General features: G+C 31.1%; 2 protein-coding genes across 3 annotated transcripts; both read right to left on the reverse strand.

Annotated features, from left to right (window-relative positions):
* Positions 1-234: 234 nt before the first annotated feature.
* Positions 235-4,170, reverse strand: LOC8271858 (probable ATP synthase 24 kDa subunit, mitochondrial). The gene is made up of 7 exons (XM_002532134.4): positions 3,953-4,170; positions 3,611-3,713; positions 2,810-2,954; positions 2,250-2,360; positions 1,758-1,904; positions 1,235-1,357; positions 235-548 (listed from the first exon to the last, which is right to left on the reverse strand). The coding sequence occupies exons 1-7, from the start codon at positions 3,989-3,991 to the stop codon at positions 485-487; spliced, it is 732 nt and encodes a 243-aa protein (XP_002532180.1). The 5' UTR covers positions 3,992-4,170; the 3' UTR covers positions 235-484.
* Positions 4,171-6,916: 2,746 nt separating this feature from the next.
* Positions 6,917-10,054, reverse strand: LOC8271854 (iron-sulfur assembly protein IscA, chloroplastic). Of its 2 annotated transcripts, none has more exons than XM_015727224.3 (3): positions 9,776-10,054; positions 9,470-9,691; positions 6,917-7,201 (listed from the first exon to the last, which is right to left on the reverse strand). In XM_015727224.3, the coding sequence occupies exons 1-3, from the start codon at positions 9,936-9,938 to the stop codon at positions 7,059-7,061; spliced, it is 528 nt and encodes a 175-aa protein (XP_015582710.1). In that variant the 5' UTR covers positions 9,939-10,054; the 3' UTR covers positions 6,917-7,058. The 2 variants fall into 2 exon arrangements, with proteins under 2 accessions (XP_015582710.1, XP_002532181.1); XM_002532135.4 differs by having other exon boundaries at positions 9,470-9,700; positions 9,776-10,052.
* Between the last annotated feature and the right edge of the window lie 5,186 nt (positions 10,055-15,240).

Genomic DNA, 15,240 nt, shown 5'->3' on the forward strand with positions numbered 1-15,240 from the left:
CTATTCCTTTCGTCCAAGCATTTTTCAGCTGGTAAAATGCAGGTATCTAACCTTCTTTTTCATTCAGGGGGATAAAAAAGTTGCATTTAACATCGCATTTAATCAAACTCAGTAGTAAGCAGAATCAACTAATATCTAAAATTAAAAAAAAAAGGCCACAAGCGAAGCTCAGTTGGGAGAGACCTAAGAAACTGTGTCCAGGATCCCAAATAGAAAAATATTTTAACAGAGAACTTCCCGAAATATAATTTCATAGCAAACGCAGCAACAACATATTTCCAGCTCTTTCGAGCAATTAAATTGGATACACAACTGCATAAATATTTGCTTAATTGCCACAGTTGTACTGCAATGCAGATAGGTCCTTTTTATTATCAAAAACCAAAACGGATGAGGTATTCCCCCCATCCTATGCAGATCTTCTTTGTGTCAGAACAATTGTTTAACATCAAATTCAACTCATCAACAAGCACTCTGCACAATCTTAAATGAAGTTCCTGATATCCAAAGATTTCACATCCGCCATTTCCTCATCCTTGAATTCCTCCCTGGAAAAAAGAGCATACAAATATCAGTTGCACATGGAAAAATCCATATCATTTTTTGTTAGAATTGCAATGACCCAAGTTGAAACGCCAACTCCCTGGTATAGTAGATCTGTACTATCTTGGCTTTAAAACACTTGATAGAGTAAGTGAGATCTTTATGCTTTCGCATTTCATTTCTTGCCTGACCTTAATCAACCTCAACGGAAAGAAAAAAAATCAAAATCCTCCCTAGAAAAATGACTAGGCTCAAGAATTCAAAGTCGTCGTTTTCAAAATTTCCTAATAACTCTATTTCAGAATCATCTACGACCTACGAAAAGCTTTGCAAGGGACTTTCATTTTCCTAGGAAAATACAGATATAGGACTAAATCCCAACTTGTCCAGAGAAAAAAAAAAAAAACAGTAATACTACCTTAATCAAAATAAACAGAAGGAAAAAATATCAAAAATTTCTCCAGGAAAAATGACTAGGCTCAAGTATTTGAAGATATTATCTTCAGGACTTTCTAATAACTCAATTTCAGAATCATCTAGGACCCACAAAAAGCTCAGTAAGAAGCTTTTCTTTTCCCAGGAAAAAAGAGATTTAAGAACTAAATCCAGTTCAATCCCAGCTTGTCCAGAAAAAGATGATAATAATAAGAATAATTGTAGCAAGATGGTGAGGAAGGCACCAATAAGATACCTTTTCTTTTGAGTGTCCATGGCCTCAAGTGCATCCTTCTTCAGCTCCTCTAATTGTGCTTTGGCAATTTTGAGTTCTAAATCTTCTTCATACTTCGGAAGATCTTCCTTGCGAATTCCAAGCCTAAAAGCATGAATATCACATATGCATAAGTCCATTCAGGCATTTTTTAAGGCAACCTGAACGCAGGCATCTTCATAACAATGATTAAGACATAAAGAAAACAGAGTAACATGCACAATATGGAGTTAACACTTAGTCTGCTAGCACTCAACAGCATATTCATGACTTATTAAACACAATATAGTAGCTTATAACTGCATATCAATGTTCATTGTTATTGTGACTAGTTCTCTTCTTTCAGAAAGACATGTTCATACAAATTTAAGTTCCATAAAAATTGTGCTCACCACTGTCATTGGTAATAGTCTTATATTGTATGAAAGATAAAGCAAGCCAGTGGACTTAATTCCATAACAATCACAAAAATCAATCAAGACACCATCATTAAGATAATGCTCACTTCTTATTAATTTTATCGAACTCTGCCGTTAGAAGAGCCATTCCTTTCTTATCATTCCTCATGAGAGGTTTCTTGAGTTCATTTTCAACTTTCTCCAAAGCATCCATCATCATAGCTTCTGCACCAAGCTCATCAGTGAGACCTCTCCTGTTGGGGGCATCAACACACATTACTTAGCTAACAAATTGGAAATACTATATATATGCTGCTGGGGAATATAGCTTTTTATTATTAGAACATTTTACATCAATACAATAGAACTATTTTCAAAACCAAAATTTGGTCATTACAATATATCTAAACAATGGGCCATCAAGAGGAACTAAGCCTAGCATTTTCATAAACACAATAGAGGAGGAACAAAAAATTAACTGCACCGACTAAATACGAGTAAAATAAATATCTCTGTATTTTGTATTAACTAATTTTAGATATAAAGGTCCCATTGTACATTCATAATATCGAGAAAACTGAAAAAAGAAAAAAACATACTTAATTCGTATTTCCCTCAATGTTAACAAATATGTCCGAGCGTCTGGAATATCCTTTGTACGTGTTTCAATGGTGTACTTAATTCTTTGTGACTCGGAGAACAAATCAGCTCTGCAAGAATACAACAAACATCCAGAAAATTAATCGTTTACTTAAGCAGCTGATGATTGTGACTCCTCAAAACAAGAAACTGATTATACATACTTCTGAAAATTGATATAAAGCAGGAGCCCAAGACAAGAAATTAAAAAATAATAATGGAATGCTAAACATCAAGCTGTTATATCTAAATCTACTGTAAGTACTAAGACAACTAATAACTCAAAAACAACTGTATGCTAAACTGCAAGAAAACATTCATATGTTAGGATAAGATTAAAAGAATTAAGATCAAACTTATGGTTATAAATAAAATCTCTTTGACATTTTTGAGAGAACTGAAACCTGGTGCAAATATGCTAAACACAATGGCGTTATATCTCAAGAGCCATACAATTAACATATTTTGAATTATACTTTAGTTTTATTCTTTGAATGAACAAGAGGGAAAGACTTGTTACTTCTCTCTAATTGTCTTCATGACCTTTGCATATTGAGACACGGCAGCTGGATCCTCAGGAGCAATGGTGATCTTCTCTTTTCTAAGTATTCCAATGGCTGTCTCAAATTTCCTCTTGACATCCAGAAAGACATTCTTCAACATCTCTTTTCAGCTCAGATGCAAATAACTTTTATCAGTAAATCATCTAAGCAACAAGGCCTACTTTTATTGGAAATAAAAATGCCATCAAAGAGTCAAAGCTTAATCTAAATCCATAAAACAATGATGACAACCACATCTTATTTATTCTAAAATACTAAAAGCGCACTTCACGGGCTAACATCCCATATCTTTGACATCAACGCCTATAATTTAATTGACTGAGTACCAGTAACAAAGCATAATCAAACAAATAGAATTCACATTCACCTCTAATAGCAACTCTTCCATAATCTAAAGTTATAAGACAAGTGTGCATCACCAAAACAAACCAGGTGATTTCCGTAATTGCCAAAAGTAATTTTCCAGTCCCATAAATTTCTAGTATGTAAAAAAAATGTTACATTTAAATGGTTGGCATTTTGAGAAAGCTAGCACAGTACATGAAACATGCGAAACAAATAGATGCAAACATCTTTCTGAAAAGGAAGCATTTTCAGAAGGACCAAGGTCTCAGTTAGTAAATCTATGGCATCATCAGAATGGGTTTTAGAAATGTCCAAAATGCAGAATTTAAAAGGATAGTAAATAAGATTGCACAAAAAGCTACGTAATGGGATCAAACGAAAAATTATTACGATTGATAGTGATACTGACTAACCATCTCCCTTGAGAGCTGGAGGAGCAGCATCAGCTTTTTTCGCGAAGTAACGCACTGGAATTACAAGCTCCTGTTGCTGCATTATCACTCGATTGCCATACACCTGCATAGCCCCAAGCATTAGCACACTAATTCTAACATCTTCAAATTAAAATTAAGACTAAGACTAAAATTAAAATTGAAATCAAAAACTTTTTTTTACACTTCATTTCTAATCCAACGAAGAACCATAAAATTTAAAATAAAAAAGACAAAAGATTGAGAGAAATGAGATCACGATAGATATCGAGGTCTACAATAAGTGAAGAAAAGCAATCATAACAATAATAATAACAAAAGTACCTGTTTGGATCTGGATAACAGACGGGAAGAGAATGCCATTATCTGGAGCTCTGATTAGGTTTTCTTTCTTTCTTTTCCTAAATTTGATTTGATTTGATCTTTATATTTGTTAGCTAGGGTTTGGGTCTTTGTTTCTCAGGTTATCAATCTCATTTTCTCTGCGTCAAGTGTGAGTAGCTATGCTATCAAGGTGTACACCTGCGTTACTTTTAAGCCGTTAGATCTCGTATAAATGGGTCCTGAACGTACGGATGTGATATTTTCTATAATTGTTCAAGGAAAATATATGAAAAGAAAATTCAACCAAATAATATGTTAGAAAATTAACTATAAAATATTCTCTCTGAAATAAAATTTATATAATAATTACTGTTATAGGAAATTTTATGTTACAATGGTGAAAAATGTACAAAAGAAAATAATTAAAAAAAGTCTCTATAGTTATATGTTTTCATTTTAGGATTTTTTTTTAATGAATCCAATCAATTTTCTAACAACTGTAATTACTAGAAAAATCATTAAATTCAATTTTGTAATAAAAATATTTAATATTTAGCTAGAAAATGTACGTATTTTAAAATAATTTACAAGACTAAAATATAAAATAAGAACATAAAAATATATAACAATTTTGTGATGTATCAAAAACATAAAAGCAAAAGAAATTGATTTATTAGTGATAATTCAAAGATATGCAAAACTGAAAAATTAAAAAACTATTAATTCAAGAGGCATTTGTAATTGTTTCAATTTTATAAATTTTTAAATGACAAATGAAAAATTTATTTATTATAATTATTTTTTATTTTTATTTCAAGAATTTTTTATATATCAATTAGAAAACAATTTATTTTCAATACAATACTACTCAATATTATTTTTATAATTTTTATTTTTTCTTTTTACATCCTCTCGTGTTCTTTTGTATTTATTAGTTTCTGTAATTTCTCTTTTTTCTCTTATATTTTTATCTCTTTTTTTTTAGTTTCTTTTCTTTCTCATCACATTTTTATGTGAAGTTAAATAGAAAAACTGTTTTAAAAAATAATAAATAGAAAACATTAAACAATCTTAAATTTTTTATAAATTGTAAGAGGTGATACCAAACTAACCCTTAACATTTTATGTTAGTTTATTATTCTCACTTACTTTAATAAGTCTTTGACTTAATTGAAATTCTTGAGTAGAATTTATTTTTATATTATTGAATTATATTATAAATAATAAATATTAAAAAATCTAAATCTTAAATAATAAATTAGATTATCAAACTTTATATAATCCTTTTCTAAAATAAAATGTTAATTCTTTGCTTAACAAAACATATATTCATATATAATTGATTGTCAAATTAAAAGTTCAAAATTAAAAGTTTAGAGATGTTTGACATAACTATTGGTTTGTTCATTTTCAATCAGCTATGTCAAAGTATTTACTGATATAAGCTCTAAAATAGAGCTTTTTGTAAATAATTATATTAGTATAAATATAATAACTAAATTATTCATTTTTATTTAAAATTCTAACTAAGAAACTTTAAAAGTCACATCTTCCTTTTTATTTTTTACCATAACAATTTTCAAAATGTAAAAAGATAAATGTAAAAGAAAAATAACTTTAAGATACTTTGAAATAGTTTTTTTATTATTAATATTACTACTAATATCATAATATATATATATATATATATATATATATATCTTCTCACTATTCCACTTAGTATTTTTCATTATTATTTATTGTTTTTATTTATTTACTTAATTAATTATGCTGCTATAGTGTTCCTTCTCGTGTAACTATTTTGCAGGCTTCGGGGTTTAATCCCACATTTCAAACAAAAAAAAAAAAAACAATTTAAAATGATGATATTTTATTTTCTAATAAGTAGTTATATTATATATTTAAATGAAATAACAAATGTTCACACTTTAATTAAAAAAATGTAACAAAATGGTGTTTATATTAGTAATTGAATATATGAAGATATATGATGGACTATCAAACTTAAAAGAACAAGACAATAAGCTTAGATGATGTTCGAAATAGTTTTTGGGGAATTAGTATTTGTTAAGTTCCAAACAATTATGCCAATAGTTTTAATGACTACAGTTCATATCAGTTTTAAAAAGTTTATTAATTTAAATACAATGACCAAATTATCCTTTTTATTTTTAAAATTCTAAACTGAAAAGGTTAAAAAATCACATCACCCCTCTTTCTTTTTAACATAAGAATTTTTCAAAATATAGAATGAGCAAAAAGAAAACTATCAGATATTCTTAAATAAATTATTATATATATATATATATATATATATATAATATCTTTGATTATTCAATCCAATATTTTTTTTCAATATCATTTTTTTATTATTTATTTACTAAATCAGCTATGCTGCTACAAGAATACATTTAAAAAGATAATTTTTATTTATTGATTATTTTAAAAAATAACAAATAGGACACTTTAATTAAAAAAAAAACAACTAACTAATATCTATATTAATAATTAAACATATGAATAGCAACGACTATTATTAGCAAAAACAATTAACGACTATAATTAGCAATCAGCTGGCAGCCTACCGACTATTAGCAACAACTACAAGCTACCACCAATACATTAGCCAAACAGCCGTTAGTAAAATCTGAAATCTAACAATTCTAATTGACATTATAGGGCAGAACCAAGGTTACTGACACAGGTATAAAATTAGGTGTTGAATATATACAGGCTTACCTGTCATTGTTGTTAAATAGTCATCTTTTTAGCAATGAGCCCAACTAGGAAATGTTTTGCAAGTTCAGTAGTTTACTTGACTTATCTAGGATACAAAGCCTGGCTCTGTTATCTGGAAAACCAACACAACATTAGGTTTTCTATGTGTTTGATAAGTTTCTCAGCTTCCCTCCAGTACAAATTTATCTGAGAGCAGTGAACCTTAAAAATGAGCATCCCAAGAAATGAGGATAAAGAGTCCAGAAACTATGGACGAATTCTGTGTATACTAGCAGAAAAACAATCAACCAGAATGTTGATATACAATTTTAAAAAGTTATGTTTTTTAGCACATATTCTATCCTTAAGTGGTTCTGTATACATGATTTCACATCTCTGCAGCAAAGGATTTACCGCAGCCACATGTTTGTGTAGCATTTGGGTTCTTAAAAGAGAAACCTCCACCAATTAAGGCATCACTATAATCCAATTGCATCCCAAATACGAAGAGGAGGCTCTTTGGATCACAAACTGCAACAACAGGAAGCAAATCAGTGAATATAATGCAAATATCAGAAATGAACAAGTGTATAATAAACTCAATGAGTCTTTATGATATTTCAGATTAAAATTAAAAGCTTCTCAGAATTACCAAACTAAGTAGGTAAGCATTCAATTGGTGCCGGCCAAGTTATTTCAGTGCATGAGCAGGATGTAGAATATACCCTCTATGTTAAGTATATCGAAAATCAAAATGCAAGGTAAATTATGACTGAGACAACCATATCTTGCATTAAACCATTATTCTTAGCCACTGCTAGTAAAATTCGATAAAACTACTAGCTGATAACTGTTTGTACTCAAGTGCATACTTCAAAATGAAAGAAAAAAGATATAAAAGGCAAAATCCACAAAAGAGGCACCTCAAATTTTCAAAATTTTAACATTTCAAAACTCAAAGCAGCAGAAATTAATAATCTCCAGAACTTGTCAAATTGTTAATAAGAACCAACAAGCCTGTGAACACCTTCAGTTATCAGATTATGCCATTTTCCTAGAGAGTGTTTATAAGTTGTGCCCATTGAGCTTGAATCTTTCATATTCTTCAGATCTCACATTGGCATTCCAACTGGTATTCTTCATGCAAACTCAACTGAGTTTAAAAGATCTACGCTTTTAGACAATACTCCCAAGTTTAGTTTGAACGAACACATAATGAACTGTGAATTGTTTTTTATCCACAACCATCCACATTCTTCAGAATATTTAGTTGCCGATGCATCACATCATGTGATTGCTAGCAATGGCATGATCTTTCTCCAAAAGTACAGAATTAAATCTCATAATTGTAAATTTGCATCGAAAAATAGTGAAAGCATCTTCTGAGTTCAGTTCTGTTAACTAGTGGGAAATGGAAAGAGAGAGAGCATGTAACCCTATAAAATGGATGAATTAACAGTTGATACTATGCATAGATTATCCAGCCCATTTCCAAGAGGAATGCCTTTCTTGTCATAATGGCAAGCCACCAAGCCAGTAGTTTGAGATTTTGAATGAGACCAAAGAAACAAAGCTTTTATCATTTTACAACTTGTCAAATACATTCACTTATATTCTTCACTTTCATATTCCTTTGTTACTTGGTGACATCATCATCACAGCTTACATACTTACTGCTTAAATCGTCCTAAACAACCCCAAATATATACACATAATTCAAAGTGAGATTCAGAAGAACCAAAGTTATTCATATTTGGCAGCTATGGATGTTTGAGCAAAAAAAATTGGTCTCAAGGACATTAGCAAAAAATGAATCTCATTGTTTACAGTGGTTCAATAGATGGTAGATACTGACGGCCACTAGGAAAATTGAAGGACCCAAATGTTTATAAGATAGAGGAAGTTCAGACATCTGATGCTAGATCTGCATTCTGCACTTGTAAATATACAGTCAGCTATAATACTTTCAAATTCACCAGTTTTTACACTTATATGACCATCTCCAATGAGAACCTCTAAGAGTTGAATCCCTATCGTATCCATGCCTTGGGTCACAAGACATTACATGTCATAAAATTGAGGTAGCAACTATTTGAGAGCTTAAAAGGAATACCCAGTGCCCAAGTTGCAGCACAGCTATTGCGGTTGTAGGAAGACGGTTAAATTTAGCAGGTAAAGATACCTAGTTGTAACCTTTCTAAAGAATATTTCTATCATTTTTTAGGATTGATTTTAGCAATTTTGACACCAAGCTACTTAGTTCTTATAAAAAGCAAGACAGCTCTTGAATATGTTAGCATTCTCAATTCCTAAGCTGCTCACTGAGCACCTTAGACGCACCTTCTCAGGTGTGCCTCCTCGAATCCTAACTTTATCTAGCAAAAGGCCTTCAAAATTCTGTTTCAAATGGTAATGTTCAACCATAAAAAGCCTCTCTGCTTTCTGAAATTCCAGAAAGTACAAGTTAGATGCATAATGTATCCAATCTCAACTGCGATATCCTAGTCACTAACTCGAAGAAAACTCAGAATTTTTTTTCCTGTGCGTTATATCAATTGCTATTTGCTCCGATATTCTTATTAAGCTGTCTACCTTATAGAATACCTATTCAAGCCCTGCTCGTTAGTTATCTGGTTCTGCTACCCTAACTGACAATATCACACTTGCTAAAAAAAACCCTTAAATTAGAGAGCTAAACCGAACATAAAACTGAAGAGATATAAGTTTATAAGAGAAAGAAAAAGAAAAAGAAAGTAAAAATGACTAGAAGTCAGTAAATAAAAAAAGACAAGAGCGTACCAATAACAAAACCATTGTACTCAATAACAGAATCATCTGGTCTAGCATTAGACCTATTCTCAAATTCCATAGTATAAGACATGCCAGAGCAACCTCCTTGTTTAACTCCAATTCTCAAGCACAAATCTTCATCTCGATCTTTCCTCATCTTATTCAAATGATTCAACGCATTCTCCGTCACTGAAATCGCCGGCGCAATTCCCTCACTCGCCGGCGCTGCCGCTGCACCAACTGACTAAAAATCAATAAATAAATTTAATTAAAAAACAAGAAAATCTAAATTAATTAAACAAAAACCGAATTTACCAGGAGGAGAAACCGATGACCGAACGGAGAGGAGCGATGTACGGTTAAGATTTAATCTTGAGGATCGGAAAGAAACAGAGTTTAGAGGTGAAAAGGATGATGCGCTGTTTCTATTAGACAAGCGAAGAAGAGAAGGAGTTGTTATGGTTGCAGAGAACGCCATTGATTGGAAAGATTCTTTTTTTCTTTTTTTTCAAATATTTTTTCGCTTCTCTTTGCTTGTTTCTGTAAATTGGAATGCTCGCTTCATAGAAGGCGGCCCGTTTGTTTTGCTTAAAATAATTATGAAATCATTTTTCTGAGAGATATTTACTAAAATCAATTTTTTTCTCTCTATTTTTTGATGTATAAAATATTCTGAAAAGTATTAATTTTTAAATAAGATTTTATAACCATAGTTGGAGTTTGTAAAATTTTTATATTTTATTTTATGGTTAAATATGATAAAAAATAACATTTTTAAATTCTTTATTATTAAGGATTATCCAAATAGTTGGGTATTTGATTTCTAATATAAATAATATTTTTAAATTTATAAAGATTAAAATTTTTTCAAAAAATATAATAATTAGTTTATTAAGAGATTGAAATTTATATATGAAAGTTTGAAAAGTATTTATTTTATAAAGAAAATTCGAATTGAATCTTTACTTAAATTAAAATATTGAACATGGGAACAAGCCTATGAATGCCGGACAGATTGGCCGTTTATTATTACTAGTTTGGCTTTTTTACTAGGTGACACGTGTACCAAATTGATCTGATGGCCAGAATTATTTTCTGTTATTTTGAGATCTTCATATATGTATATATATACTTATTTTCTATTGAAATTTTGAGGCTCTTATAAAACAAAACAAAACACCTGCATTATTATTAGGCCCATTTATTTATCTTATTTCGTCTTTTTGTCTATGGCCAATAATTAAAAGGATGAAAGCGAAGGCAGTGCATTGACAAATGTATGAAATCACCAACAAATTGTTACGGATGCTAAATGACAAAAATGCCAATTTGCCCCCTAAACTTGCCTCAATTGGGCAATTTATCCAGCTTATAAAAAATGTGCTGAAATGAGTGTTTAGACAGCGATTTGGTCATTATATCCGCCAATTAGTCATGGGAAGAAATCAAACTAACTGTCAAGGTTCATGCTGCAACTTGCTCGCTAACAAAGTGAAAATCAACTTTTACATGTCTTATTCGAGCTTAGAAGGCTGCATTTATGGAAATAAAACACGCACTGATGTTGTCACACCAAATGTGTGGTGGATGTTCGACAAGCAGTCCCAACTCAAAAAGATGAGTTAACCATCAAAGTTTAACACTTGCGTTAGCAACTGATTTAAACTTAAACTCAATTGATGATCTAGCCACCACTTTTTATTTTTTTAGAGTTCCATCCAATCAAGTTTCATCCCATGTAAATTAAATAGCCACTAGTCAACTTGCGGTCATCCAAACTTCCAGCCCATTGAACATTAACAAAGGCAACCAAATCAAATATGGTGGATGGTGTGATTAGAAGGCCATTACTTTTGTTCCTTGAAGATAATGAAGCACACGTTTCATAGCCTGAAAACATTATTAGTTGGATTGTGCCTAAACTGAGTGAGTTTGTTGACTACATATCTCAAGTCCGACTGAGTGAATGTGATGTATTTTAAGGATCCACAACACTGCCGAAATTTGTGAGAGTTCGAAGAAGACAATAACGATGATGTGTCTTTATGTAGTAGAGAACCAATGACCATGGGAATAGATAAGATGGGAGTAGATAAGGACTTGCAATAGATCATACCTATACAGTGCAAGAGTTTATTAATGTATTTTTCTTATAAGAGTAAGAGTCTATTAGGAAGCTTGGAGACTTAAATGCCTAAAGAATAATTCAAAGAACCAAGATCTTAAAGTGAAAAGGCCGCATCAAGCTTAGAAATCACTTCTTCTATAAAAAGATGAATGATTGCCCGTTAGAAGTATATCATCAACATAGACTAATAAAAAAACAAATGATACTGCCATATTGATAGATAAATAAAGAGGATAGCCAATAGAACCTTTAAAACCAATAGAGATAAGAAAGGTACTTAGCTTATGATACCAAGCATGATGTGCTTGTTTATGCCCATATAAGGACTTATGAAGCTTGCACACATACTGAAAAAATCGTTTATCAATGTAACCTTGGGATTGAGCCACAAAGACATATTTAGTTAACTTGCTATGAAGAAAGGCATTTGCTAGCATCCAACTGCTTCACTTCTCATCTTCTAGAAATTACAACAGAGAGAATAACTCGGATGGTGATCAACTTTATCACAAGGCTGAAAGTATCATTGTAATCAACACCATGCTCTTATGTATAACTCTTAGCTACCAAACGAGCTTTAAAATGCTCAATATTACCATTAATATATAGTTTAATTTTGTACACCCAACGATTGCCAACTACATTCACATTCGGTAGCCTAGAAACAAGTTCCCATGTGTTTGTGCAAAGAGGAGCTTACATCTTACTACTTATGGCATTACACCATTGTTGATGATAAATGGCATGTTTAAATGGTTCGATTACAATATCATAGTAGATGGTAAGGGCATATTTTCATGCATATGCCATAGTAAATGGATGAAGAGTCATGTGATATTAGCTTGGTGTAGAGTAGTGGTTATAGGCTATTCAGATTGAGGATGTGAGGATAAATCAACAATCAATTTTAATCCATCAAGACTAAAAGGATGTTAGCGGGAGTGGGATAGAGGTGATGTATGTTAGTTAGAGATAAGGGATAAAGATGAGGTGGTTTTGGGTAGAATAGATTTAGAGGAAGAGACGTAAGAGGGTGATGGTTGTGATTGAGTAGTATGGGTAGGAGATAGAGGTGGAGTAACATTAGTGTTTAAATAGGAGAAGGAAGGAAGAGCCATACCTGAAGAGAACTCATTGGAACAAAGGCATTGCAATAATGGTAGTTGTACCTGCATGCAAGGATTTGATGGTGTGGATGGATGAGTGGTTGCATTAGTGGAAGGTGGATTTTAGAATGGAAAAATTGATTCATCAAATTTTACACAGCGAACAAAATAAATTTTTCTATTTTTCCTATCAAGACATCTATAACCCAAATAATGAGGGGAATAACCCAAAAAAAATATTGAGATGTTCAATATTTAAATTTATGTTAATTATAAGGTCTTAATAAGAGATATACAATACAACAAAAAATATGTAAAGAAATGATAATCTGTACTTTTTGTAATATAAAAATTAAAAAGAAATTTTACTTTGAAGAGACTGAGATGGCATACGATAAATTAAGAAAAATACAGTTTCAAAAGCAAAATTTGAATATTTAAAAGGAGTATGAGAATGACCCATTAATGTAAGACCAATATCCACAATATAACAGATTTTTCTTTCAGTACTATCGTTAGTGTGAGGACAAGATATTCTATGTAAAATGCCATTTTAAAAAAAAATATTGAAATAATGGCCGAAACTCTCCTCCTAGTCAGAGTCGGAAGATCTAATTTTGCAATTGAATTGATTTCCTGTATATGCTTGAAATTGAAGAAGGACACTAAAGACATCACTTTTATTTTTGGCATAATAGTCTAAAAAAATCCAAACCTTTATTTTAGTTTGTTGTTTTGTCCAAAACTTTTAAAATTGTCAATTTAGCTACAATTTGGAAATTATACTCAATTTGAATTGATGGTCAAAATTAAGTAACGTAGATGGTAATATGGACGCAATTTAGAAATGAGAATTCGAAATTAAATAATATGTATAAATAATGTAGTATTAAGACCCATCAATTTGGATTTCTCATTTCCTAATTAACGTCTATATCACTATCCGCATTACTTTATTTTGACAAATAACTCAATTAGGCTAAAATTGCACTCAATTTGCTACATCGTGGCTAAATTGATAATTTTTAAAGAATTGACCAAAATAGCAAAATTTCATAAAGGCTTGGATTATTTAGGCTATTAGTCCTTTATCTTTTTATTGGAAACAACCAAATAAATAAACTAGAATTATTAATAGAAGCGACAAGAAATCTATCTCCATTAATTGAGTTCGTAGGAGTAGGCCCTAGACATGTAAATCTAGGAAAAATTCAAAAAATTCACAAGATTTCTCCTTGTCATATTGAAGATTGGGAAGAAGAGGAAGAGAGGTTCTAATTCCCCCTCCTCAAACTAGCTCAAGTGGTGAAGGCAAAGTAAATGAGCTTAAGTTCCAGAAGAAGAAGGAGAAAATTGATCTTATCTCCAATTTTTTCTTTTTACTTTCTTTTTCACATTTTCTTTCTCATGCATTAATTCATCTTTTGATCATATATTTTTTCATGTAATATGTTTATTAATGCAATAGTCTCATATTTCTACTTATCTCATTGTGCTATTTTTATTGATTATTTATTGTTTCTTCTTTTTAATTTTGACAAAGGGAAAGAAACTGGTATAAATTGATTAAATAAATTGCAAAGAATGAAAGAGGAGAAAATTGAAAAAATTGATTAAGTAAAGTTGTAAAGAATTAAGGGAGAGAGAAAATGCCAATATTAAGGGGGAGAGAAATGTAAAGTTAATAAAGGAAAAACAACATAAGCAAATTCAAATCTTAAATCACCTTTGCTATTTCTGCTATCCTATTAAGCAATCTCGTAAGAACTCGACGAAATGCTCTTTACGTACTTGAATCCTACTTTTTACCTATCTAATTGCACTTATGCATGATTAAATTTTGTATTTCTAATCAATTTAGTTATTAAAATTAAAAAAGGGAGCTTGTTGACCTAAGGTCAATTGATCTCTATTTTAATCTTAACACTCAAATTAAATATTGCTAATTTCATATTTGAGTGTCTATATGACAATGCTATAAATGATTTTAAATTGGCCAAAGCATCCTTAAGTTTTCAAGAAAGGATTGTAAAAAGTCCTAAAAAATGCGAGGGCACTTTTCATATAGTCAAAATTGTCCAAGCCGTTGGAAACTCCATAAGACAACACTCCAATGATGGACTGACACCTGGCAGTCAACTAGTCAAAGCCTTAAAAAGCGCGAGGGCGCTCTCTTTTGAGGCAAAAGACCCAAAAAGACAGATGGTTTTGCAATGGGAAGCGTGAGGGCATTTCTGAGCGCGACCAAGACAAGCGCGATGACTCTATTCTGGCGCTAGGGCAGTTTTTGCATTTAATGCGATGTCAATAACCGTTATAACCTCAACCACCAAGTCAAAGCCATATTTATGGAGCCATTGGAGCCCCAACAACTTTTTTCAAAAAGTGCGAGGGCGCTTTTCATGCCTATAGACAAGTTTTTGCCATGTCACCTAATTTGCTTTTGATAAGTTTAGATCTTTGTTAATATCTTTAAGAGGTAGGTATGGTATAAATATGTGTATGATTTTGTTATGTCCAAACTCTTATAGATTTTTTTTTAACTT

Source organism: Ricinus communis, chromosome 7 (assembly GCF_019578655.1).
Source record: "Ricinus communis isolate WT05 ecotype wild-type chromosome 7, ASM1957865v1, whole genome shotgun sequence".
In the NCBI taxonomy this organism is placed as follows: domain Eukaryota; kingdom Viridiplantae; phylum Streptophyta; class Magnoliopsida; order Malpighiales; family Euphorbiaceae; genus Ricinus; species Ricinus communis.

What these genes read in the sequence shown, in the direction of transcription:
- LOC8271858 (XM_002532134.4), bottom strand. Translation starts at nt 3,991, where the DNA reads ATGGCATTCTCTTCCCGTCTGTTATCCAGATCCAAACAG. An exon ending in TCCAGCTCTCAAGGGAGATG is followed by an intron (nt 2,955 to 3,610) that starts GTTAGTCAGTAT and finishes TGAGCTGAAAAG; the next exon opens with AGATGTTGAAGAATGTCTTT. An exon ending in TTCGATAAAATTAATAAGAA is followed by an intron (nt 1,358 to 1,757) that starts GTGAGCATTATC and finishes TCATGCTTTTAG; the next exon opens with GCTTGGAATTCGCAAGGAAG.
- LOC8271854 (XM_002532135.4), bottom strand. Translation starts at nt 9,938, where the DNA reads ATGGCGTTCTCTGCAACCATAACAACTCCTTCTCTTCTTCGCTTGTCT. An exon ending in GTCATCGGTTTCTCCTCCTG is followed by an intron (nt 9,701 to 9,775) that starts GTAAATTCGGTT and finishes ATTTTTAGTCAG; the next exon opens with TTGGTGCAGCGGCAGCGCCG. An exon ending in GTACAATGGTTTTGTTATTG is followed by an intron (nt 7,202 to 9,469) that starts GTACGCTCTTGT and finishes CTGTTGTTGCAG; the next exon opens with TTTGTGATCCAAAGAGCCTC.